The sequence below is a fragment of the Sebastes fasciatus genome, chromosome 8, assembly GCF_043250625.1.
Source record: "Sebastes fasciatus isolate fSebFas1 chromosome 8, fSebFas1.pri, whole genome shotgun sequence".
Taxonomy (NCBI): Eukaryota; Metazoa; Chordata; class Actinopteri; order Perciformes; family Sebastidae; genus Sebastes; species Sebastes fasciatus.
The window spans coordinates 30,642,516-30,668,102 of NC_133802.1; the positions used below are offsets into that span (position 1 = coordinate 30,642,516).

Sequence of the window (25,587 nt, forward strand, 5' to 3'; positions counted from 1 at the left end):
TTACAGAGTAAAGTCAAGTCAATGACATTAAAACTACTCACAAGAGCACAAGATACATGATAAATAGAAGTTTAAAAAACTACATTAAATATTTGTTGTTTCTTTGATACTTGATATTTGTAAAATATGAGGACAGAACAGGACAGATGCTTTACTTAAAGGGATAGTTTGGGTGTCTTGAAGTGGGGTTGTATGAGGTACTTATACATAGTCAGTGTATTACCTACAGTAGATGACGGTCGGCACGCTACCAGTTTGGAGAAACAAAGAAGGAGTATCGACACAGGAGCAGAGCGATGTACTGCTGTGGACGGTGGCCGGCAGCAAAACGTATTTTAGCCACCTAAAAGAATCAGTATCAGTTTAAGTGTACGCTATATTTCGAATATTTTCTCCGCTTTACCTTGCCGTCAGAGAGCCCCGTTCTGATGGGAACTGAAACCGTTTTATCCACCTATGCTGCCACCAAAGCCACCAGACTCCATTGAAAAAAACAGTAATTTTATTACAGGAGTTGCTGGTCTACCGCTGCCTCGATCGACAAGTTTGTTTGTGTTGTTGTGTGACTTTGGTGAATCCGAACTAACCAAAGTCACACAATAACACAAACAAACTAACCGATAGAGGCAGCGGTAGACCAGCAACTCCTGTAATAAAATTACTGTTTTTTTCAATGGAGTCTGGTGGCTTTAGCGAGAGCATAGATGGCCATCAGAAAGGGCTCTCTGAGGGCCACATAAAGCGGAGAAAATATTCTAAATATAGCGTACACTTAAACTGATACTGATTCTTTTAGGTGGCTAAAATATTTTGCTGCCGGCCCCGTCCACAGCAGTACATCACTCCACTCCAGACCGATAACTTCTGTCTGTTTGTCTAAGCTGGGGGCGTACCGACCGTCATCTACTGTAGGTAATACTCTGACTATGGATAAGTACCTCATACAACTCCACTTCAAAACGCCCAAATTATCCCTTTAATGTAAATGTATAAAAATACTTATAAAAGTCCTGCATTTAAAATCCAAAGTCAAAGAAACATAAAGTTTTATCAGAAAAAAATTGTATCAAAAGTACTCCTTATGCAACAGAAGGGCTCCTGCCAGTGTTATATTATCATACATTAGATTATTAGATTATTATTACTGATGCGTTAATGTGTAAGCAGCATTTTAAATGCAAAGTAACAAGTAAGAGAGAAATGTAGTGGGGTCAAAAGTACAATCTTTAATGGAAGTATAGGATTACGTTCCACCTTTGCAGGAAAGCAATACTACAATAACATAAAATGTGACATAACTACAGTTTACTACAATCAGAATAATCAGTACAGGAAGTTCATGATAGACTTTTGTACTTCGCCCACGTCTTCGTTCACGCCTCCTTCGGCTGTGTCACTCCTTGTCATTGTTATGTGTCCACACATGTCAGGGGTCTGTGTCATGAATACAGTAATTACAGATGAAAGACCCTGTCGGTTAAATGATAAGCCCCGTCACTCCCCACAAAGTAACGCAATCTGTACTAATAATGATTGACTCCCACCCCAACACACCTTCATCTGATAACCTTTTTAGTGAGTCACTCCTCGTGTGCATCCACGCTGCGTACCGTCTCCGCTGCTCATGTGAACCAACATCTGGCCTGTTAGAGGTCTCATGGACTTGTGCCCTGTGGGTGGGACCTCCTCTTATTGTATTGTTGCTCATACTTAATGGTGTGGTGATAGTAGATATAGAGGTACCAGCTGCTGTTTGCAACACATCGACCTGTGGAGAGTCTTCTTTGAAAGGTACGGTGCACGCTGCTGTAGACATAAATGGGAAATTAAAGCAAATATCTAGTGGCTGAAATATTGCAGTGTTTTGTCGATAGGGCTGCAACTAACGATTAATTTCATCATCGGTTAATCTGTTGATTATTTTCTCAATTAAACGATTAGTAGTTTGGTATAAAATATCAGAAAATGGTGAAAAATGTCAGATCAGTGTTTCCAAAAGCCCAAGATGACGTCCTCAAATGTCTCGTTTTATCCACAACTCAAAGATATTCAGTTTACTGTCACAGAGGAGTAAAGAAAACAAGAAAATATACACATGTAAGAAGCTGGAATCAGAGAATCTTTAACTTATTTTTCTTTAAAAATTACTCAAACCGATTAAATGAGTATCAAAATATTTGTCTGTGCCGGGTTCTGCTGAGCTGTGTGTTAAAACACTGCCTTTAAAAACTTCATAAAATGCTGTGGTCTTTTTTTCTGAATAGTTTCTAAAAGACGAGGCCTTAACGCGACTAAAACAACACTCCAAGTATATTTTGTCCAAACAATGTTTGTATGGAAATGATTTCAATATTTTAGTTACAAAATCAACTACCAGAAATTATATTTTACTTTATAATATTTATAAATTGTGTTATCTTATTTACATTGTTATTAATCTTATTTATTATTATCTAAGTTTTACTTGATCATATTTCATTATTATAATAAAACGACTCCATTTGGAGTCAAAATTATACAATTTAGTTGTTTTTTTATTGATTTTATACTGTGCACAGTGGTAGAATGTGATGATGCACAGGGTAAATGTCATGGCCAAAGGCTCCATTGTGTGCACATCGCCTCCTGTAGTGGATATCAGTAGAATTTTAGAGCTAGATTCCCTTTCAAGAGGTAGAAAACCCATTTGGCACACTTTGGGTATCCAAGGAGTTGCTGAATGAATTCAGTGGCATCTCTGTGCATGGCATCATTGCTATAATGGTGTTATCCACTGTCTAATCTAGAAAACATTTTAGGTGAGGATAAAAATTAAATTTCTTCCTTTGGTTCATCACAATTTACTCAGGCATAGTAACAGTCATAATGTTACTGACACTGGGGGTGAAATCTCTGAGGTCGTACCTATCCATAGAGACCAAGATCATGCATATAGACCTGGTAGTTGTGGAGCTATTCTTGATTTATTTTGGGTAAGTCTGTCTAGGGCGAATAACACCTTCCACCCCTAGGGCTTGAGAGGTTAATATAATGATATAAACCTGTGAGCATAGTGAGTACCTTTACTTGCTGCTACGCTTTTACTTGAGTCAGACATTGAATGCAGGACTTTTGTTTCTTGTATATTAATGAATTTAGTTTGGTAGATTAATGCTTCTCCATCCTGCAGAGTTTAATTTGTCCTTTGACGTCATGATGTGTTGATTTGTGTGTGTGCTGCAGCATTCGGCCATCAGAGGGAGCCTGGTCTGAATAAATGCAGCTGCACTGATGATGAATCAATGAACAGCAATCTGGTTTATTGTTCTCTTCTTGAGGCCACACATCAGTTTGATTAGGTCTCTTGAAAGCTTCTTTTGTTAGAAGTGCCTTGAAAAGAAACACAATCATTGAACCTTGAGAGGCACAGCGGTGATTTGCTTGTAGTCAGATTGATTCTCTGTTGTGCTGCTTTTTTTAGGAGCAGCTTTAGTCTCCGTACATTTGAAAGGAGGAGAAAATTTGTTTTATTCTGCTGTATATGATGTTCTGACTGTCAGGAGGTTTTTGTGGGTTTGTATTGTGGCTCTATGTATAATATGGAGTTAGGGCTGGGTGACATGGCAAAAATCTTCTATCCAGATTTAGGTCATTTCAAATCTCGATAACGATATAAATCACAATATAGCAGGTTTTCTGGTAATTCAATAAATAAATAATCTATATGAAATAACCACATGGTATTACTGTATACTCCTGTGTGAATTAAATACTTGACAAATGAAAAGTACTGAGTATTTTCTCATTTAATTAAGAACTTTAGTACAAAATGAACAGAACAGTCTCAAGGGAAATTATAGAGAAATCAATATTTCCAGCTACACACTCACTATGTTTACATGCAAAGACAGAGTAATCAGATTGAGACAATAATTTGATTTATCTGAGCTTGATCAGATTTTCTGAGAAACTTGAGTTATAATTTGCTTGTTATCAATTCAGACGATGTAATTGTGCATCACGATATCTCAATATATGATTTCATCCCGACGATTCCATTGAAAGACGATAAGGAAGCGCCTCGAGGTGCAGGATCGCCCTGTCGTGGTTTATTTCACAACAATGACCCGCTAGCTGTACATTATCCAGCTTATTACACGGCTACTTACTGAAGAAATCAATAATGTGACACAAAAACGGTCCACCAGAGTCCAACACCAGAACTGCGCCCATAGCAACGGTCTGTTATAAAGAAATAACAGACCGCAGAACGCCGTGATTGACCAATAGAGTATTCAACACAGCCGTGTAATAAATTATCATATTGAATTATCGGCCAGCCGTATGGAGTTGTATGGAGGCTCTGATTTGGATGCTCTGCGTCCTAAAATACAACAATTTTTTTTGCTTCGATAACAGACGATGAAAACCGCTTCAGAAATGATTCTTAAAAGGACGAGCCGGCGATATTCTATATTTTTTCTTATTGTCAACAAATCTCATGAAAAGACAGCAACTCAACTCATTGAGCTCTATTGTTGTCCAAAAACTATTAAAAACCTACAGTATGGTGGCATGTTCCTTTATAAGGATGAACATTTTTTTACTCACTTTTTGGCACTTTTAACAGCATAATGTAATTCTTTACATTGTAATATCACTTTTATGGCACTTTTATTACATCATGTTGATTATTTATGTCAATTAATTATGACATAAAAGTGACATCATGACATGAAAAGTGACAATATGACATAAGAAGTGCCATAAAAGTGACATCATGACATGAAAAGTGACAATATGACATAAAAAGTGCCATAAAAGTGCCATTATGACGTAAAAGGTGCCATGGAAAGTGACATCATGACATTAAAAGTGACAATGTGACGTTAAAAGTGCCATTATGACGTAAAAAGTGCCATGGAAAGTGACATCATGTCGTAAAAAGTGCCATGGAAAGTGACATCATGACATTAAAAGTGACAATGTGATGTAAAAAGTGCCATGAAAAGTGCCATTATGACACGAAAAAGTGACAAAAAATAATGTGTCATTGGGGAAATGCCACTGCACCTGTTGCACAATTAATCACAATTTTTTTAAAATCACAATACAGTCTACTGCAGTATTTAAATCGCAGGAGGCGCAATATTTGTTAAAGGCGAAATGTGAGTTAAAATACTATTTTAAATTAAATATTGTGGTGCTGCAGAGACGTCCGGGCCGACACATCCTATTCTACAAACATCTCAGATCACTGCAAAAATCAGAACATGATCATTTTAATATGTTTTTCAATGAAAAAGACAATAATGATTTAAAAAAATATCATTCCCTCTAATATCGCAAATCATATCGCAATTACAATATCAGTCAAAATAATTGCAATTAACTATTTTTACAAAATTGTTTAACCCTTCTCAATCCCACAGACACAGTCCTGCTGCTGTAAATATTGATACGCACACTGAAAATTGGCATTTACTTCTGCACTACAGTGCTCTAAATTATTTAGCTGTCTTATTTAGGGCCACAGACTGGGTAAAGACAACAATAACAAATATATAGACTGTTACCTGAGCTCATCCTTTGTAAGAAAAGTGTAAGAAAACAGCAGAAATGCTTAAATAAGATTCTGTGTTCGGGTCAGAAAAGGTTTAAGACTTCTTATTCAGCTAAGTTAAGTCAACTTGAGTTGAACTCTCGACAGTATTGAGCAAGAGAAGATAAGATAGGCAGCGCAAACACTTCATACAGACCAATGTTGATTGAGCTTAAAAGCCTCTTTTACTCATTGGTTGCAAATTAATGGAATTAAGTCTTATAGCTAACAACCGATTCAATCAACATAGTTTTGTCTTTGAGGCTTTGTGACACTTTCTAAAAACAAAAGCACAATAAAGACACCCAGTGATGGGATCAAATCTGTCTTGACTTAATTAAAGGTCAGTAATGTCGGATAAATGTGTCATCGTTTTGTGTCACATTTTTCTCCAGATCTGTTTATAGAGATTAAAGTGCAGTCCAGTAAAATCTTGAAATATTTTCCATGATATTTTTTGCAATGCACGCGGCTGTTGCTGTTATCCAGAGCAAATTTACTCTCAGTGCAGACGTATAATAAGAGGAGAGATATGACTGCAGAGAACGGCGGATTTCACAAACATTTGTCATCCTGTGTCGTGAAATTGCATCAGTTTACTGAATTATTAACCCTCTGAGACCCGCGATCCCGACTGACTTTACTGTCTTTCAGCGCCTCTAGTAGGTTCAGCTTTAGGGCTAAATAACGCTCCAAAGTTGGGCTAACTTTTAGCGAGGGAAAAACTGTCATGGCCATTTTCAAAGGGGTCCCTTGACCTCTGACCTCCAGATATGTGAATGAGAATGGGTTCTATGGGTACCCACGAGTCTCCCCTTTACAGACATGCCCACTTTATGATAATCACATGCAGTTTCTTTTCATGCAGTATAAATGTGTTATTTTCAACTATTCTGAAATGGTGTATTTGAATATTTCTTATAAAAAAAAAAAGTCTTATAATTACATAAATTGGTATCACTGTAAAGCTGAGACTCTTGGGGATCCAATGAGCTCAACTGTATTCATGTGTGATGATGTTAGTCCCTATAGGAGACATTTCATTGTAGTGAGACCATTTTTTTTTTTTTAAACTTGACCTCACTTTATAAAATGACCTGTGGTGACCTCTAGGATAATCACAGCCCCGTGAAACTTTACAGCCATAAACTAGAGACCTAGAGCATTCAGAGGATGGATGGCTTTACTAGCTAGATTGACAATAAGGGGGTTTCTGAGCAGTTCACACAACAGAAGTGATCGCCATCCAATCGACGAAAAATGCAACTCTTGCAGAAATGTCAAAACGTTTTTGATACCAAATCACAGCATGGCTTTTTCTATAGTGTTCCTTGAGGTCTTGGTGTCTTAATGTGGTATTTTGGAGGGATTATTGATTATTTTGATCAATTCTCGATAGATAAAAATTGGTTAAATTTAGCACCAAATCTGTGTAACAAATGGTATCAACCCAAGAATTGCTGCAGCAACTTATGAGACGTAATAGAGCATGAGAATGACCATCATATACTTCTATCATAATGTTCTAAACCCTTATACACTTTCACTATTTATTTTAAATAATTAATTCATGTGTATTTCTGATTTATGACTGGAACAACTTGACACACAGTGCTGAACAAATTAATCTCCAGGTTCCCAGCTTTCAGATGATGTACACCACGTCTACGTGACATCTACTGCTGACCTGCTATCTCCTCTTAAAGACCCCCTAAAAAAAAAAAGACAAAAACGGGTCTATTGTGGGTCTCAGGGGGTTAATGTGTCATTTCATCAGTTTTAGCGGACACACAGGTCTGTGTTTTATAGCATGGGAAAATATGTTCCAGAAATTACTGCTGCAACTCATAATGGGGACAACGTGCTGGCCCTTTAATTTCATTCATGTGAGAGGACGTGGAGGCAAGGTTTCATTTATTAGACATCATCTCCGTCAGACTGAGCTATTCAGCCGGCAAAAAAAAAGAAAAAAAGACCATGACATCTCAAACCTCACCGCTGAGCCAGCACCATTTTATTTATTCACACACACACACATACGACACAAACATCCAGAACACATGGTCCCTTCAGCAAAACACAGCGCAGAGGATGAAGTAGAGGACAGGGGGGGTGCTGCTGGAGAAACTCACAGCAGGAGAAACCACATCCACCGGTGATGTGCGTCATCTCCCCCCCCGCCTCCTCTCCCTCCTGTGGTACGTTCCAGATAGATGTCAGAGGCATTTAAATGAGGAGGATCAGCTCCAGAGGCAGCTAGTGCAAGCGACAGCTGGCCTGAACCAGGAGGCAGACAGAGCAGAGGGGGGTCACACATACTGGGATGTGAGGGGGCAGTTCAAGGATCTGCTGGACCAGCTCTTTGTATGTATGACAGGGACAGATTAGAGGAGATCACTCTTTGACTCTGTGAGTGTGTGTTTATGTGGGAGCGTTATGTTGTCAGTTTTGTCATTTGAGTGTTTGAATATTTCTTGTTTATCTCCATCATGTTTAACCCATCTTGAAAGGACAGCAGACGCCATCCTGAGCCGTTTTGCTGTTTGGCATGCTCCATCTCCCCGCCAGGACAGCCTCTCTCTCTCCCTCTCTCTGTCTCTGCTAGCTGCTGGTTAACGCAGGCTCTGAGGAGGCAGGTACGCTCCACTACCCTCATCCTGTGCAAAAAGCACAAATAACGCTCTCCTCTCCTCCCCTCTAACCCTCCCCCCTTCCCCTTCCTCCTTTCCCTCTTTCACACTCACTGCCACTCTCCTCTGCCCGTCCCTTGACGGCTTTGTGTAGTAGCCCTGAGCAGTGCTGTCTTTGTTTTTAGTGTGCCTTGTGTCTATTGATTGTCCCACAAACTAGCTTTTCTCATGTCTTTTGGAGATGGTACAAAGGTGCAACTGTGTGCACAAATAAGCCGAGCCGATCGATAAACTGTGCTGACTACACCTGCAGCTGATGGAGAGGGTTGTTTTCAAGGCTAGTAGTGGGCATCCTGCCTTCTATATTTTTAGCATTTCTTGTCTTTATGGTTCAAGTGAGAAGGCTGAGAGCAGCAAAGGAAACAGGAAAGAAGTTTCTACTTGAATAGCAACATCAGCCTGCAGACGTGGTGTTCATGCAGCTGCAGAGACTAAACCAAAGATTTGATTACACATCTCGAGAGACGTCAGCTGCTTGATGCAGAGACATTGAGAGAGGAGTCAGCATCCTTTAGAGGAGCGTCGTTAAATCTTGCTGCATGTGTTTGTCCTTTTAACACCCTATGTGATAGTGAGCAGCCTGATTTAATTGTTATGTTGTGCTGAATTGTGTGACTGCCATATTTCCTTGTGAAACACTGGAGTTAAAGCTTCAGTAGGAAGAATATTTTTGGCATCATTGGGCAAAAAAATCCATAATAACCTTTCAGCATATTGTAACTCAAGTGTTCTGAGAGAGAAAACTAGACTTCTGCACCTCCTCATGGCTCTGTTTTCAGGCTTTAAAATATCAAATCACAGGTCATTTCAGAGAGAGAGAGAGCGTTCCTATTAGCTGTGCTCCGGCTGGTGGGCGGTGCTTGGTATTTCCTCAACTGATCTCTACATGGCTGACGGGTCACAAACTTTCTAATTTTACAGCTAAAGAGTACACTACAAGATGATTCTGAAAACATTTGAGGAGAGAAATAGGCGTTACAGTAACAGAATATTGATTCATATTTGATCAGCGCTGCCTAGTTTGACCGTTTGATCAGAGTTGGCGAGTGATTGACAGCTGCTCAGAGACGGCAGACTCCAGCTCGGCTCTGATTGGTTGTTTTCCTCCGGTCTGTGAAATCTTGCAGATGCCGTTAGGAGCACCGGAGGACACCAGAGGAACATGATTTTTTTTCAGATTACCTGTTTCATGGACTGCTGTCAGGATATAGTGACCGTTTTATGAACCGGAGTAACGTTTAACATTTCTTTACTATTAAAAGTGCTAAAAAATACATCCATATAACGTTTGTCATGCTTAAATACAAGGTGCAAATTCTTAGTATCGATACAATAGATTATTTACCTTGCAAATCGATTTTATATCGATATATACAGTATGTCCCCCATGAAGGACAACTTGCCGAGTACCTATCAATGTAGTTGGATCGTAGGAATATAAATCGATAGATCGATGTAGGTGTAATGTGAATCGTTACACCCCTAAACGTCATTATTCTTATCCTGTGTCCATCTCAACAAATGGCCACGCAGGCAGCCCATAATCCCCTGCATTTTGGTTTGCTTGGAAATGACCCGAGACCACCTCTCACAAACGGTCTAGTCACGGTTGTTTTGGTCCGCACCAGAGTACAATTACTGCGTTCACAACCGCCCAAACCAGCGGCACCAGAGTTTGATTAAAGCAGACTAAATGTTGGCTTGTGAAAGCACTCTTACTACTAAACACTTACCAAAATAACCCTCCAGTGCTGCTTTGTTTATGTTGGTATTCCTGCTTTCTCAGCAGCGACTGACACACGTGAGCTGTGAGTAAGAATTTGTTATCGCTGTGAGACATTCGCCACAGAGGCTATGAGTCACCGGCATTTCTTTTCTTGTGGTGCTGAATACCAAATCTGTATATAGTCAATGGAAGCAGGTAGACAGAGGTTGATGATGGATGGTGGTCTGCCTGGTGGTAGAAAACACAGAAGGTACGTGTCCACAGGGCTCTGTCCTTTCCACGCTTCCCATTCATTGTCTATGTTAGCAGCCGTGCAATGCATTCTAGTAGCGTGGCGGCACGATTAGAGAGACGGACCGCCACGTCGCCCGGCTCCTCATTTGCATAAAGTTGAGGTCTAGGCTACTTTATGCAATCAGGGGTGCCCGACGCGAATCGCCACCTCTGGAAACTCCGGAAAAACTTTTAAGCTAAGCCTTGTCGATCCAAAATACAGACAGATTCAACAACTGCGTGGATTATTTCTCGCATAAAATGTTTTCAGAAACACATTTCGGTGAGCTATTTTCATAATATAAGAGAAGAAAGTTACCAAGCGAGCCACCATGTTGGTTCCACTTTGAAAGTTGGAAGCAGCAGCCCACGAAGGGAAAGCATTCGTCCAATCAGGTGCCTTGTGTCTTTAGTGGCAGTCAATCAAGCGTCCAATGCTGGGGAGCGAGAAGAGGGGCTAAAAGAAAGGGAATCTCTTGATGTTAAAGTATATTCACTCAGGAATGTATGTTTATATGCTGAAATGTTACTGTGTTCTGAGGGATTTTTTGTTTTCTGACAAAGACGAGGAGGAAAAAAAGCAGTTCTGACTGTATGAAGTTCCACACTATGTCTCTTGACCTCTGACCTCTTGCTCCCCTATGGCCTGTAGGCTTCGGATAACTTTCCACTTGAGATCTCATCCCCGAGGACCTGTCACAACACACCATCCGCTTTGAGTTAGACTGGAGTAAGGGCTCCTTATACTCTGTATTGCTGCTGAAATATGCATGATGCAGTGGAAGTCCCTCAGCAAGCTGATACTATTTGACCTCATTTTGAGGCCGTGTGTTGAATTGTGTTTGATTCAACATGTTGTCGTATTAGACGCCTCCGATCTGTTTAACTCATGTTGCATTAAGCCCTCGTGCTGCTTTCCTCCTGCTGCTATCAGATCAATAGAAGCTTCTGCCAACTAGATTATGTGGTAAATGCTCAAGTGAAACGTGGCCGATTTTAATTTCTGAGTGGTTTTGCTCTCCAACTGTGAGGGGGGGATGAGTTGTTATGTAACCATAGATGCTACTGATCCAAATATAGCAGCCATTAGGGGATTAGCTCCGGGCCCGGCAGGCTTGGCTAGGCTCGGCTTCGCTGTGGCCCAGTACGGATGTGTCTTTGCCGCTGGTCATCCTTCCTGCCCTCCACGCCAGTGTCCGCTGTTATCACGACACATTGATATGCACCCAAACCGACAGCAGAGATATCATCTTTAGCTGGCTACACAGACCCTCCTATCACCGGAGGAGCGTCTATCTGTGGCTTGACTTTGTGACTGAGACTGGGGGACGGTTGTGTTCTCATCTTTATTTATTCAAGCTAGAGCTGTGTATTGGCAAGAATCTGGTGATACAATACATATGATACAGGGGTTAGGTCAAGATATTGCGATACTGCAAGCAAGGTGATATATTGCGATTTCTTTCACATTTAATTTTAGGAAAACTCATAGTATAAAGACACACCACAATATGTATAAGATCGGAGTAAAAACAGTCACTTAGTGAAATAGCTGCAATGGGGACTAACATCATCACACATGACTGTTTAGGGACCCCAGTATGCAGAAATATTAAAATACACCGTTTTAGAATAGGTGAAAATGTATAGATTTATCCTGCATTCAAAAAAACTGCATGTGATTATCATGAAGTGGAGCATGTCTGTAAAGGGGAGACTCGTGGGTACCCAGAGAATCCATATTCATTCACATATCTTGAGGTCAGAGGTCAAGGGGACCCCTTTGAAAATGACCATGCCAGTTTTTCCTCGCTCCCGGGTCACAAACTTTCTCATTTTACAGCTAAACAGTACACTACAAAAACATCTGAGGAGAGAAATAGGCATTACAGTAACAGAATATTGATTCATATTTGATCGGCACTGCCTAGTTTGACCGTTTGATTGGAGTTCACGAGTGATTGACAGCTGCTCAGAGACGGCAAGGCTCCAGCTCGGCTCTGATTGGTTGTTTTCCTCCGGTCTGTGAAATCTTGCAGATGCCGTTAGGAGCACTGCAGGACACAGAGGAACATGATTTCTTTCAGATTACCTGTCTCATGCACTACCGTCAGGATAAAGTATTTTATAAAAATAACTTTTTTTTAATCAGATTTGCTCCATTTCTACCCGCTGCAGCTTTAAATCATACGTAACTCTTTGTCTCATTTTTTTCTACTTCCGTAGAAGTGACGGACAATTAAATTCCTTTGTCATTTGTATGATTTGAACTTACTCAGACTCAAAGCTCAATCGACTATTCAGCCTTTTAAAGGTCAAAGCGTGAGTCCACTTGAATATTTATACGCTGAAGAAGAAGTTGTGCGTGTTCCCTCCGTGTTCGCTGAAGTATTTTAGTCCGAGATACTTGTGTATGTTTTCACGTCGCTGCCTTGTGGAGCAGGCAAAGCGTGTTGAGTGGGATGTGTTGATTGGACAGTGTTAAGCAGAAGGTGATAAACAACGTGGTGAGTTGTGGTCCGGCCAATGATTACACCATCACCTCTTCTCTCTCCGTAGCCTCCTCGAGTGGTTTTGTACCTTTCTAATGAAGCTTTTTGTCGAGTCCTAATCGGCCCAGTTAATTGGCCTCTCTGGTCTCCTTTACTGTCCCCGTAGAGCAGGCAGACTCAGACATGCTGTGTTAAATAAATCAGACTCTTTATTTAGTCAGGACACAATAGTACAAAGACTGCATGTATCCTACAGTATGACCTTCTTGTGTGTATGGTCTAAAAATACTGACAGATCCAATGACACTCTGGCTTCACACGGGATGAAATATTGAACAGGATGATGAATATTTCAGTGGCAGGTGCAAAGTTTCGAGGGAAAGATTAATATCTTTGCAGACAGACTGCTAAATATACACCGGGAGGGGAAACACAGCGGTGAAGACATTGTCTCTCCTCACTGTTTGTTTCTAACATCTGTTTTCCTCATCGCTCTTGACAACCTCGTCTCCGAGCATCCACTCAGCAGCCGTCCTCGTCCCAAGTCTTTTTTTTCAATCCCCCCCTTCGTTTTCGCTTTCCTTTCCTTTCCATGACAACTGGGTCTGTATAAAACTTGAGTCTTGAAATGGCAACAATGGAGGGTTTTAAGCCGGTGTATGTGCTGATGGGCTCTCCACCTGAATGGTCCATTGTGTCTTGAGGCATAAACAGCCGCTGAGCTCAGACCTCCACTGACTGACGGAGGAACAACAATCTTCTGCAGACTGTTTTGGTCACTGTGAATAAGACAGAGTTCTCTCATCAAACTGATTTAGGGGATTCATATTCATGTCGAGCCCATTTTTTTTCCATGCCGAGTAAAGTGAGAAGACGTTTTATTCTATTTTTATCACGGTGGATAATCTCATTGACCGTTAACAGGATCCAGCTGTTGTGATCAAAACTGATTTATGAGCTTTACGAGCTGAAATGAGTTGCTGTGAGTGTCTTTAGAGCTAATGAATTGAGGCGTTACTTGTCTGATTATATAATTAGAAGATACAGAGGCCTTAATGTGCCGTTCTTCTTAAAGAATAACTTCAGTATTTTTCAACCTGGACCCTATTTTCTCATGTTTTTGTGTCTAAGTGACTAATGAGGACAACAATTTCTGAAATTGGTCCAGTATAGAGCAATACAACGAATGATTAAATTGGGGGCGGCAGTAGCTCAGTCCATAGGGATGACTTCTTCTTTATTGTAATTACATTACAGCTCATTTAGCGGGTGACGGCCGCAGCGTTCTCCCTCAATACTGGACTCCATTAGTCACTTAGACACAGAAACATGAGAAAATAGAATCCATGAGGTTGAAAAATACCAAAATGATCCTTTAAGTCTCACAATAAGGCTTGGATTGTTCTACGGGAGACATTCTTCAGTACTTCCAAACATGCATAGTTTCCTCATTTGAGTTCTTTCTCCTCGTCTTTATCTCCAGCTGATCTCCGTGGTGCCCGCCACCTCCTCACTTCCCAGCATTCCTTGCCTGGGATCCCTGTGGCCTTGAAGCAATCCATTGACCTGCGTACATCCATGGACGGGAAGTACAAGGAGATCGCTGAGGTTAGTCCTCTGTGAATTGCTAACCTAAAATATTAAGATTTACTTTAAAGCGACTTGTGGCCAGATGTGTATAATGTTGTTTACTGTCTGCGTGAAGGAGCTGTTCTCCCGCACTCTGGCGGAGAGCGAGATGCGCAGCGCCCCCTATGAATTTCCCGAGGACAGCCCCATCGAACAGCTGGAGGAGAGACGTCATCGCCTCGAGCGCCAGATCAGCCAGGATGTCAAGTAAGTGAAGAGAGAGAGGAAGGCGGTTATTACGAACACATGTATCCAGACTCTGATGGTCCTAAAAGCCTCTCTGTGCTCAGGTTTGAACCCGACATCCTCCTGCGAGCCAAACAGGAGTTCATGAAGACTGACAGCGCCACAGATCTCGAGTGAGTGTTTCCTCTGGCTATCCACCTTATTCCTAGCCCCCATGATGCCTTGCGTGAATTATGGCCGGCAAGTTCCAGCGCATTGTGTCGTTTTCTCCTAGAGCGATTGTATTAAAGGATCTAGTAAAACATGTGTGAAAACCACCTATTACAGCTCAAACAGGATAATGTGATCATAGCTCTGCCTTCTACTGTGGAGGGACGGGAGGACGACCTGAAGACGTGGCCTCAGATAACATATCAGATAGCATATTTAGCTACGTTATTGACTCCGTTGCTACAGAAGGTGAAGCGATGAACAGAAAAATAAATTTGTTTTTTTGATCTATTAGATACATGAAGGAGCAGAGCCAATTTCCCGACCTGCAGGAGGGAGAGCTGGCTCCACCCAGAGAGTACCAGCGAGTCGCTATTTCTGGAGAGGAGAAATGTGGAGTAAGTCAGAGTCCCAGTGAAGCGAAAAGAAAGTAGAAGTATTTCATAGTAGAAGCACTTCGCACAGAATGTCTTCTTTGGTGTTTTTCCACAATTAAATAACACCTCCTCTCTCTGTTTTTCCCTTTCCTTTTTGTTCTATTGTTCTTCCATCAAGGTTCCTTTCACAGATCTGTTGGATGCAGCTAAATGTGTGGTGAAGGCTCTGTTCATCAGACAGAAGTATATGGGCCTGTCGCTGCAGAGTTTCTGCAGGACCACCGCTCGCTACCTGCAGGAGCTGAGCGAGAGACCGCTGGACTTAGATATCTATGAGGAGGAGATCCCTGAGACTGCAGCCGCTGCATGTAAATACATATGCACAGATCTACGCCAGCACACTGATATCCTCTTATACAGTACACCTAAAAACATTCATGCATATCCAACAAACTGGAGGCCCTGATTTCTGGTGTCAATGATTAGCTGATAAAAAAATTATTCTCCAACAATTATGATAAAGTATTTTATCATTTTCTGGTTCAACATGTTTGAGCATTTGCTGCATTTCTTTGTTTTCTATCATTGTAAATTGAATATTTTGGGGTTTCTGAGATGTCGAACATTTTGAAAACGTCACTTTTGGCTCTGGGACCTTGTGATGGGAACTTTTTTTTTTTACGACTTTCTGGCATTTTAGAACACAAAAATTATAATTACATCATATTAGTTGTGTAGTGTAAATCAGGAATACAAAATTTGCCTCAAAGTGTTCTGTATAAGACATCCCCCAGTCCTTAGACCCTCGATGCGAATGAGGAAAAACTGGTAAAAACAAAAAAGGTATCGCTTTAGTAGACAAAAACAACAATAAAATCGATAAATCTAAATAACGATCAACATAATAATTAACAATAAAATATAGATTATTTGCAGCTCTAATCCTGATTACTCCATTCCTATTACTCAAAAAATAATTAATAATCTTATGTTACAGTCGACAGACTCATTATTAGAGGTGGCAAGAGGTGCCTGGACTTTTGGAATTTATCACAGATGTATGTCAATTTGGGTGATTTTGCAGTGTCTTTATGGTCAGTTGGGTTTATTTTTTATTTTTTATTTTTTTATTTTTTATTTTTTATTTTTTATTTTTTATTTTTTATTTTAATTTTAATTTTAATTTTATTTATTTTTTTAATTAAAAAAAATATTTAATTAAAATTAAATTAATTTATTATTTTTTGTATTTACTTTTTTTAATCTAGTTATTCAAAGTTATTTATTTATTTATTATTTTATTTTATTTATTTAAATGTATATAATTTTATTTGTATTATTATTATTATCATCATCATCATCATCATCACAGTGTCTTTATGGTCAGTTGGGTTTATTTATTTAATGTAACTTACTTTTTTAATATTTATTTATTATTTTATTTTATTTATTTAGCGGTATATAATGATTTTATCATCATCATCATCATCATCATTATTATCATCTCTGTCTTTCATTGTTATTGTTATTATTATTTCCATAGGTAGTGGTTGTTCTATTCTGTCTGTCATTCCTAAAATTCCTTGCTGTTGTTTACCTTTCCACTATTAATTGTGGTTCCCTCTTTGCATTACACACGCATCGATAAAGTGTTGAAACTAAGTCATCCTCTGTTAAAGGACCAGTGTGCAGGATTTAGTGGCATCTAGCAGTGAGGTTGCAGATTGCAACCACGTGAACACCCCTTCGCTCACTCCTCCCTTTCTAAGCATGTAGGAGAACTACGGTGGCCTTCAGGTAACGTGAAAGAGCAACTGTTTGGTTTGTCCGTTCTGGGCTGCTGTAGAAACATGGCGGTGCAACATGGCAGACTAATAATATATATTATATTCCATTTCTGCCAATAAATCCCCCTAAATCCGACACACTGGTCCTTTTAATATGGGAATATACATCATGTGTCATGTGCCGTACTCTCACATTAAGACATAACCAGGCACACCCACAGATTTCACGATCCATCTGTCACCCCCCCCGTACCAGGCTGTTAAAATCAGACCTTAGTTGCATGTGCGTTCCCACCTCGTTCAGAGCCACCGTGACACACTGCGACATTCTGTCTCCTCTCAGATGCCACAGGGCGCCCAACTGTTTCTGAAACGCACCCCTATGAGAACCAGGACCCTGCCAGCATGCCCCATGACATGGGTTACGGCTGCAAGATGGTGGATGGTGTCATGCATGTGTACACGACGAGGAACATTATGGAAAAGTGAGATATTTATGATGAATCACTGGCATGCTTTATCTCGTAGTCCTCCGTGTGGTTGGATGTCTGTTTTTAGACTCAGTTCACACATTTTTGTTGGCAGCAGAGAGTTTCCTGCTAAAGTTTTGATGTTGCTAACAGGAGCACGGAGCTGGACCTGCCGTATCCAGACCTGCAGGAGTACATCGCTGATATGAACGTGATGATGGCCCTCATTATCAACGGACCAGTGTACGTTTTCCTTATTTTTTGTGTGCATTTAAGATTTAAAAAAAAAAAATGATGATATTAGGGCTGTCAATCGATTAAAATATTTAATCCCAAATTAAACACACATTTTTTATCTCTTCAAAATGTCCCTTAAAGGGAAATTTGTCAAGTATTTCATACTCGTATCAACATGGGAGTGGACAAATATGCTGCTTTATGCAAATGCATGTACATATTAATCAATTAACATCACAAAACAATGACAAATATTATCCAGAAACCCTCACAGGTACTGCATTTAGCATTAAAATAAGATCAAATCATAACATGGCAAACTGCAGCCCAACAGACAACAACAGCTGTCAGTGTGTCAGTGTGCTGACTTGACTATGACTTGCCCCAAACTGCATGTGATTATCATAAAGTGGGCATGTCTGTAAAGGGGAGACTCGTGGGTACCCATAGAACCCATTTACATTCACATATCTGGAGGTCAGAGGTCAAGGGACCCCTTTGAAAATGGCCATGATGTCAATTTGGAGCATTATTTAACCTCCTTCACGACAACCTAGTATGACACGGTTGGTACCAATGGATTCCTTAGGTTTTCTATGATACCAGTATTACGTTAGCTTTAAAACTGAGCCTGCTACAACCTAAAAATCACAAGCTGCGTTAATGTGTTAAAGAAATTAGTGGCGTTAAAACAAATTTGTGTTAACGCTTCATTACGGCGTTACCTTTGACTAGATGATACTTGACCACTCAAATTGTTTATCACAAGACTTTCTTGTCTCTTTCCTTTTTGAACCATCTGAACCCTATTTTATATCTCAGAAAGTTCCCATCACTCCTTTTTGTTTCCCTTTGCCACAGAAAGTCCTTCTGCTACCGTCGTCTGCAGTATCTCAGCTCCAAGTTCCAGATGCACATCCTGCTGAACGAGATGAAGGAGCTCGCAGCGCAGAAGAAAGTCCCACATCGAGACTTTTACAATATCCGTAAGGTGAACTTGAGAGCTGTTTTTCTACTGAGCCTAATCAGATTTATTTATTGTATTATAATCCAGAACCAGACTCCAGAATATGTCTTCTGTTTTACAGGTGGACACACACATTCACGCTTCGTCCTGCATGAACCAGAAGCACCTGCTGCGTTTTATCAAAAGAGCCATGAAGAAGTATCCGAAGGAGATCGTGCATGTGGAGAGAGGGATAGGTCAGACGCTCATGGAGGTGTTTGAGACCATGAACCTGACGGCCTTTGACCTGAGCGTGGACACCCTGGACATGCACGCAGTGAGTAACGCCCGTGATGGATAGATAAAAGGCTAACCAAACTGTGTCCCAAGCGGAACTATTTGCTTCCATTAGAAATCCTTTCCAATTATTTTAAGAGATCTGATAGCATATTTAAGGAATTCCTCAGTTAAAAGTGGTGGTTTAAGGTTCCCAACATTTTTATTTTATTACTATGCATTTAGCCTGAGGCATCGGGCACACTGGGCATTACCTTCAGAGAGATTAACCCTCATGGTACAATGTAGAGCAGGCTGCATCGGCTCCTCTCCCTCTGTTACACTGCTTATCCATTAAATTATCTACAAGTATGGAGACTGTAAGATGTTATTTGCTTTTATTATTTATTTATTTTAACATATATTTATTGATATCGGATCCTCGGCAATAAGTCGGACTCGTTTCCGGTGGGGGTTGGCCTCCGCCAGGGCTGCGCTTTGTCACCAATCCTGTTCGTGATATTCATGGACAGGATATCGAGGCGTAGTCGGGTGGAGGAGGGTTTGCAGATCGGTGTGCTGAGGATCTCATCGCTGCTTTTTGCAGATGATGTGGTCCTGTTGGCATCATCGGTCTGCGACCTCCAGCACTCACTGGATCGGTTCGCAGCCGAGTGTGACGCAGTCGGGATGAGAATCAGCACCTCTAAATCTGAGGCCATGGTTCTCAGCAGGAAACCGGTGGTTTGCCTACTCCGGGTAGGGAATGAGTCCTTACCCCAAGTGAAGGAGTTTAAGTATCTCGGGGTCTTGTTCGCGAGTGAGGGGACGATGGAACGTGAGATTGGTCGGAGAATCGGAGCAGCAGGGGCGGTATTGCATTCGCTTTACCGCACCGTTGTGACGAAAAGAGAGCTGAGCCGGAAGGCAAAGCTCTCGATCTACCGTTCAATCTTCGTTCCTACTCTCACCTATGGTCATGAGGGTTGGGTCATGACCGAAAGAACGAGGTCGCGGGTGCAAGCGGCCGAAATGGGTTTCCTCAGGAGGGTGGCTGGCGTCTCCCTTAGAGATAGGGTAAGAAGCTCAGTCATCCGTGAGGGACTCGGAGTAGAGTCCTTGCTCCTTTGCGTCGAAAGGAGCCAGTTGAGGTGGTTCGGGCATCTAGCACGGATGCCTCCTGGGCGCCTCCCTTGGGAGGTGTTCCAGGCACGACCAGCTGGGAGGAGACCACGGGGAAGACCCAGGACTAGATGGAGAGATTATATCTCTACTCTGGCCTGGGAACGCCTCGGGATCCCCCAGTCAGAGCTGGTTAATGTGGCCCGGGAAAGGGAAGTTTGGGGTCCCCTGCTGGAGCTGTTGCCCCCGCGACCCGATCCCGGATAAGCGGTTGAAGATGGATGGATGGATATTTATTGATTTTGTACATTTAACACATTGTACATACAACAAAGAGCCTTCCCCCAAATTAATATTATATATATATATATATATATATATATATATATTGTTAAAAAACAATAATATAAAAATTATTATAAAAATTATTATTAACAATCTTAAATGAAAGTAAATAGCTAAACATTAAGTTAAAAGGATATATATTTACAATGAAAATATAATGAAGTAAATAAATAAAATATATAAAAAATTAAATAAATTAAATTAAATTAAAATAAATAAATTACATAACATAAATTAAATTAAGAATATGGTCCAGACTGCTATTATGATTGGACAGCAAATCCTTCTCAGGAGTTGGACGACACCGGGGGAAACCTCCTTTTTCAGGACTGGGTGACTGAATTAGGGAAAGTAGCTGCATATGAAAGAATGTCATAAAGGCTGCAGGACAGGATAGAAAAATACCTCCTGAAGTGGGGAATGTATATTTGTTTTATAAAAAGAATCAGTGCAAATATGATGTGGAAGCAACCTGTTTTTAAGCCTATTTTATTATTATTTATTTCATTTTATTTATGTATTTCTTTTTCTTAAAATGTAATACTTTTACTGTATTTCCTTAAATATGTTTTTTCTTGGCAATAGCTTTATAAGCAAGCCACTCTACAGTCAGGCAGACCCCTCTTGTTTCCGTGTATGACTGATATGCATATTGTAAAATAAAAATTGCACGTCATAATAAAAGAAAAAGCTAACTAGTGGTTAAAACCACGGTGTTGAATTAGGGAATAGTGATTGAACCACACAGCAGCATCAGTTAATAAGAGATTGTTTTCAACTCTTCTTGCAGGACCGCAACACTTTCCACCGCTTCGACAAGTTCAACGCCAAATACAACCCCATCGGCGAGTCCATCCTGAGAGAGATCTTCATCAAAACAGACAACCACATCGAGGGGAAATACTTTGGTCACATTATTAAGGTGATACTGCCACAGTTAACCACAGATAACCTGCAGAGTGACTGTACGAGACGTTGGCGCCCTCTGCTGACTGTTTGTTTCACTGCTTCTTCTTCTTCTCAGGAGGTGATGGCAGACCTGGAGGAGAGCAAGTACCAGAACGTGGAGCTCCGGCTCTCCATCTACGGGCGCTGCAGAGACGAGTGGGACAAACTGGCCCAGTGGGCCGTCAAACATCTGGTCTACTCCAGCAACGTGCGCTGGCTTGTGCAAGTGCCACGACTCTTGTGAGTAACTCCAGTGATGGGAAGTATGATACTACAAATACTCAAGTATTGTGAGGCATTTCAACTTTGACACTTTTTACTTCTTACTCTACTACAAAATATTTTAGTTACCATACACATTTCAGTTTTACATATAAAACATAGGATCGACTTCCGGTCGATAGGCAGATGGAGTAGACGCACTAGCCGGTGCTCCGGTAAACTTTTCATTTATATACCATCCAGCCCTCTAACTTCCACGCCAAAACGAAACCTTTTTTTTATTTATCTAATTTTTCTCCTGACCGACACTTTTATTTTTCACAATGACTTCGAGAGGAGCCAAGGGGAGCAAAAAAGAAGATGCTAACGTTAGCTTAACACTGGAGGCTATCACCACGCTGCTCGAGCAACACCGTGATGCGCTAGCCACCGAGTTCAGAACATCATTCAGCCAGCTGGACTCCAAACTAGACCAAACACGGCTCACAGTGGAGGACCACGGCCAACGTGTCTCCTCCTTGGAACTAGCTGCAGAAGACCTCAGCCAACGAGTCGTGGATCTGGAGAACGTGTGCACCACCCTGAGCGAGGATAATGCTAGGCTAAAGGCTAAAGTCACCGACCTGGAGAGCCGAAGCAGGCGCCAGAACATCCGGATCCTGGGTCTCCCGGAATCCATTGAAAGCGGACGCCCCACTGAATTCTTCTCAAATTTGCTGCGCGAGGTGTTCGGTACCGAGACACTGCCATCCCTCCCAGAACTGGACCGGGCCCACCGCTCCCTAGCTGCTAAACCGGCCCCCGGACAGCGCCCGGTTATTCTCCGCCTGCACCGGTATCAGGCGAAGGATCTGCTCATCAGAGAGGCACGGCGGAGAGGTAAACTGGAGTTCCGTGGCCAGCCCATCCGTGTTCTGGAGGACTACTGCCCTGAAGTTGTGAACCAGCGGGGGGAATACAGGGACGTGATGGCAGAACTTTATCAACTGGGACAGAAGCCTGCTCTGCTCTACCCAGCCCGGCTCCGGCTGACGCTGTCCAGCGGAGCCAGAAAGTGGATCAGCTCAGTGGACGAGGCACAGAAGTACATCAGCAGCCTCCGCAGGTCACCGGAACATTCATAAAGGGACTCTTTAATAACTATGGACCCACTGGATGAGAGGTATCACTGTTTATAGCCCTACCAGTTTACACGTAGTGCGGCGTATGTTAACTGTCACGTGGGTTTGTTTACATCGGTTCATTTATCCAGACTATACACGTGTTTCTGCGCTGCTCTCTTGTTAGGCTACATATACAGACAGTTGCAAACATTTACAAGCAAACATGACTTTATTGAGCCTGGTTCTATACTGGCTCTCTGGAGCTGTTATCACATATGACAGCTTTGCCCTCTCTGAGTGTGATGCCGTTTCAATGAGAATCTGCGCTGGATTTTAAAGGGCCAGTTGAACAGTTAGTTCACATTTCAAACTGGAATTATCATTTTAAAGACTGGTTATTCTACGTTTGTTAGTACTTAAGTGGGTCTTGTCCTGTACCGTTAATTCAACTATTTAGCTATCTGGTATGGCACAAGTGAATCCATGTTTTCTCCCTTTTATTTCTGTCTACTTTGAAATCACAATTCCATATGATGTCTGATTCCTGCTTCTATGGTTTTGGTGAAATTTTGTTTTTAAATTTGATTTCTGATTTCTGAAACTCGTGCTAGAGCTTCCCAGCTTCCACAGTTCATAAAGTTGATTGTTTAAGCCAAAATATTGTTTAAGAGGTGCTTGTAATCTACTTTTGTATGTATACCGGAGCAGCAGTTAATTTAGTTTAAGACAGGAAGAGTTGTTGTTGTGCAATGTTTGTTCTGAAGAGCTTGCTGCTTTCTTTTTTAGCAGTTTTCTTGGTTGGGGAGGGGGGTGGGGGGAAGGGATATGTCACTGCCAGTAACACCTTAGTAACTTACACAAACCTATTACTGTACACTAGTCACTCCTGGTCTTCACTGACCTGCTACAGCTGTATCTTAAAGCAACCACTTGAATACTGTGCTCACGTCCTAACCTTTTTAGTCAAGCTGCATGGATAGGCACTTAATACTACAGAGCTGGAATGTCAAGGGTTTGAACCACCCCATTAAAAGAAAGAAGGTTTTCTCACACCTCAAACAACTTAAAACAGAAATAGCCTTCCTGCAAGAAACCCATATTCGCAGTTCAGACAGTGGTCGCCTTCTGTCAGGCTGGATGGGGCAGAAATTTCACTCCGCTTTTCAAGCCAAAGCCAGAGGGGTTTCAATCCTTATCAGTCAAAGTATTTCCTTCGAACCACACAATGTGATTGCTGACAAGTTCGGTCGATATGTTATTGTATCTGGGAAATTATATGACACACTGGTAGTGCTTGTGAACGTGTATGCCCCTAACTCAGATGATGTAGGTTTTTTCGAACATTTATTTTCTCTGCTGCCAGACCTCAACACATACTCTCTCATACTTGGTGGTGATTTAAATTGTTGGCTAGACCCAGTTTTAGACCGATCTTCCACTAACCCCAGCACAATAAGTAAATCAGCCTCTTTCATTCAAGCCTTTCTCTCTGACTACGGTGTCTGTGATGTGTGGCGCTCTCTACATCCAAACGATAGGGAATACTCGTTCTTCTCGCACGTCCATCATACATACTCCAGGATTGATTATTTTTTTATCGACAACCAACTAGTCCCGCTGGTTCAGTCCTGCGCCTATCAGAGTATTGTCATTTCAGACCACGCTCCTATTGGTTTGACCATGTCCCTCCCTGGCCTCCCACAGAGGAGCAGGCACTGGCGGTTTAACTCAACCCTACTGTCTGACGATAATTTTGTGAAACATATGGAGAAAGAGATAGCCTTTTTTCTTACTACTAATATATCCCCTGAAACCTCTAGCCTAATTGTATGGGATGCTCTTAAAGCTTATCTTAGGGGGCAGATCATAGCATACACCGCTCAAGTGAAGAGAAAATCCTATAAAGAGCGCTTGGATCTGGCCCACCAAATTGGAGAGATTGACAAACAATATGCTCAGACTCAAAGTCCAGACCTTTATAAAAAACGATTAGAACTCAAAACCAAATTTGACCTGCTTACAACTCACTCAACTGAACACTTGCTTTTAAAAAACAAGGCCAGGTTTTACATATATGGAGACAAATCTGACAAAATGCTAGCCAACCAACTCAAAGGCTTTAAAGCAGGGGTCTCAAACTCGCGGCCCGCGGGCCAATTGCGGCCCGCAAGACGATATTTTGTGGCCCCCACCTTGATATGAAAGTTTAATGTTAGTGCGGCCCGCAAATTTTTTTTTTTTTTATAAAGTTTTTTTTGGGGGCATTTTTTCATTTTTATTGACAGGACAGTGGATAGAGTCTTGGAAAGGGGGGAGAGAGAGAGTGGATGCGGAAAGGGCCACAGGCCGGATTCGAACCCGGGCCGCCGCGGTCAGGACCAAGTCTTGTTACATGGGCGCCCGCTCTACCAACTGAGCTAACCAGGCGCCCTCAGCCCGCGAGTTTTATGTGAATGGCAGTTTGCCGTGGAAGGTCCCTTTGTTGCGCGAGCCCGAGCTGAACGAACCTACCAATCACAGTGGGGTATATGGCTCCCGGGGGCGGGCAATCGGCCGGGCTTGATGCAAGCAGAGAAACATTTCACAACAACTGTGGCGGCGCCCGTGTAACATCGCATAAACTCGATTAAAGCTTGATTTATACTTCTGCGTTGAATCGACGCCGTAGCCTGACGTGCACCTCTCCAGAAATGTAACTACACGTCGCGGCGACGCAGACCGCAACAGCTGTGATTGGTCCAGTCTCTCAGCGATGCTGAGCGGCCAGGACCAAGTTCTACTTCTCTCTGCCTCCATCTTTTCAATGTTTGTTCACACAAATCCACTCAGATATATTTTCTCTTTTCGGCGTTGCAGTAATGTCAGTAAAAGTTCTGTGGTTCAACAGTTATTAGCTCCAACTCCCTCAGTTTCTGTTTGTAGTACAAGAAGAAGAAGGAAACTCATAGAGACGCCGCCGCCAACTAG

At 41.6% G+C, this 25,587-nt stretch overlaps 1 protein-coding gene across 3 annotated transcripts in view; it reads left to right on the top strand.

Annotated features, from left to right (window-relative positions):
• The window catches only part of ampd2b (adenosine monophosphate deaminase 2b), a 58,132-nt gene that overhangs the window by 24,335 nt on the left and 8,210 nt on the right, over positions 1 to 25,587 (top strand). Inside the window, exons 1-13 of one of the 3 annotated variants that reach the window (XM_074645018.1) lie at positions 7,927 to 7,945; positions 8,100 to 8,217; positions 14,246 to 14,370; positions 14,468 to 14,598; positions 14,682 to 14,750; positions 15,083 to 15,185; positions 15,343 to 15,532; positions 17,295 to 17,436; positions 17,575 to 17,664; positions 18,520 to 18,649; positions 18,747 to 18,941; positions 21,138 to 21,269; positions 21,372 to 21,535. In XM_074645018.1, coding sequence (XP_074501119.1) covers positions 14,341 to 14,370; positions 14,468 to 14,598; positions 14,682 to 14,750; positions 15,083 to 15,185; positions 15,343 to 15,532; positions 17,295 to 17,436; positions 17,575 to 17,664; positions 18,520 to 18,649; positions 18,747 to 18,941; positions 21,138 to 21,269; positions 21,372 to 21,535 — 1,376 coding nt within the window. In that variant the 5' untranslated portion in view covers positions 7,927 to 7,945; positions 8,100 to 8,217; positions 14,246 to 14,340. Of the gene's footprint in view, positions 1 to 7,789; positions 7,946 to 8,099; positions 8,218 to 14,245; positions 14,371 to 14,467; positions 14,599 to 14,681; positions 14,751 to 15,082; positions 15,186 to 15,342; positions 15,533 to 17,294; positions 17,437 to 17,574; positions 17,665 to 18,519; positions 18,650 to 18,746; positions 18,942 to 21,137; positions 21,270 to 21,371; positions 21,536 to 25,587 lie in introns of those variants that run through there. The other 2 variants (XM_074645017.1, XM_074645015.1) reach the window with 2 other exon arrangements.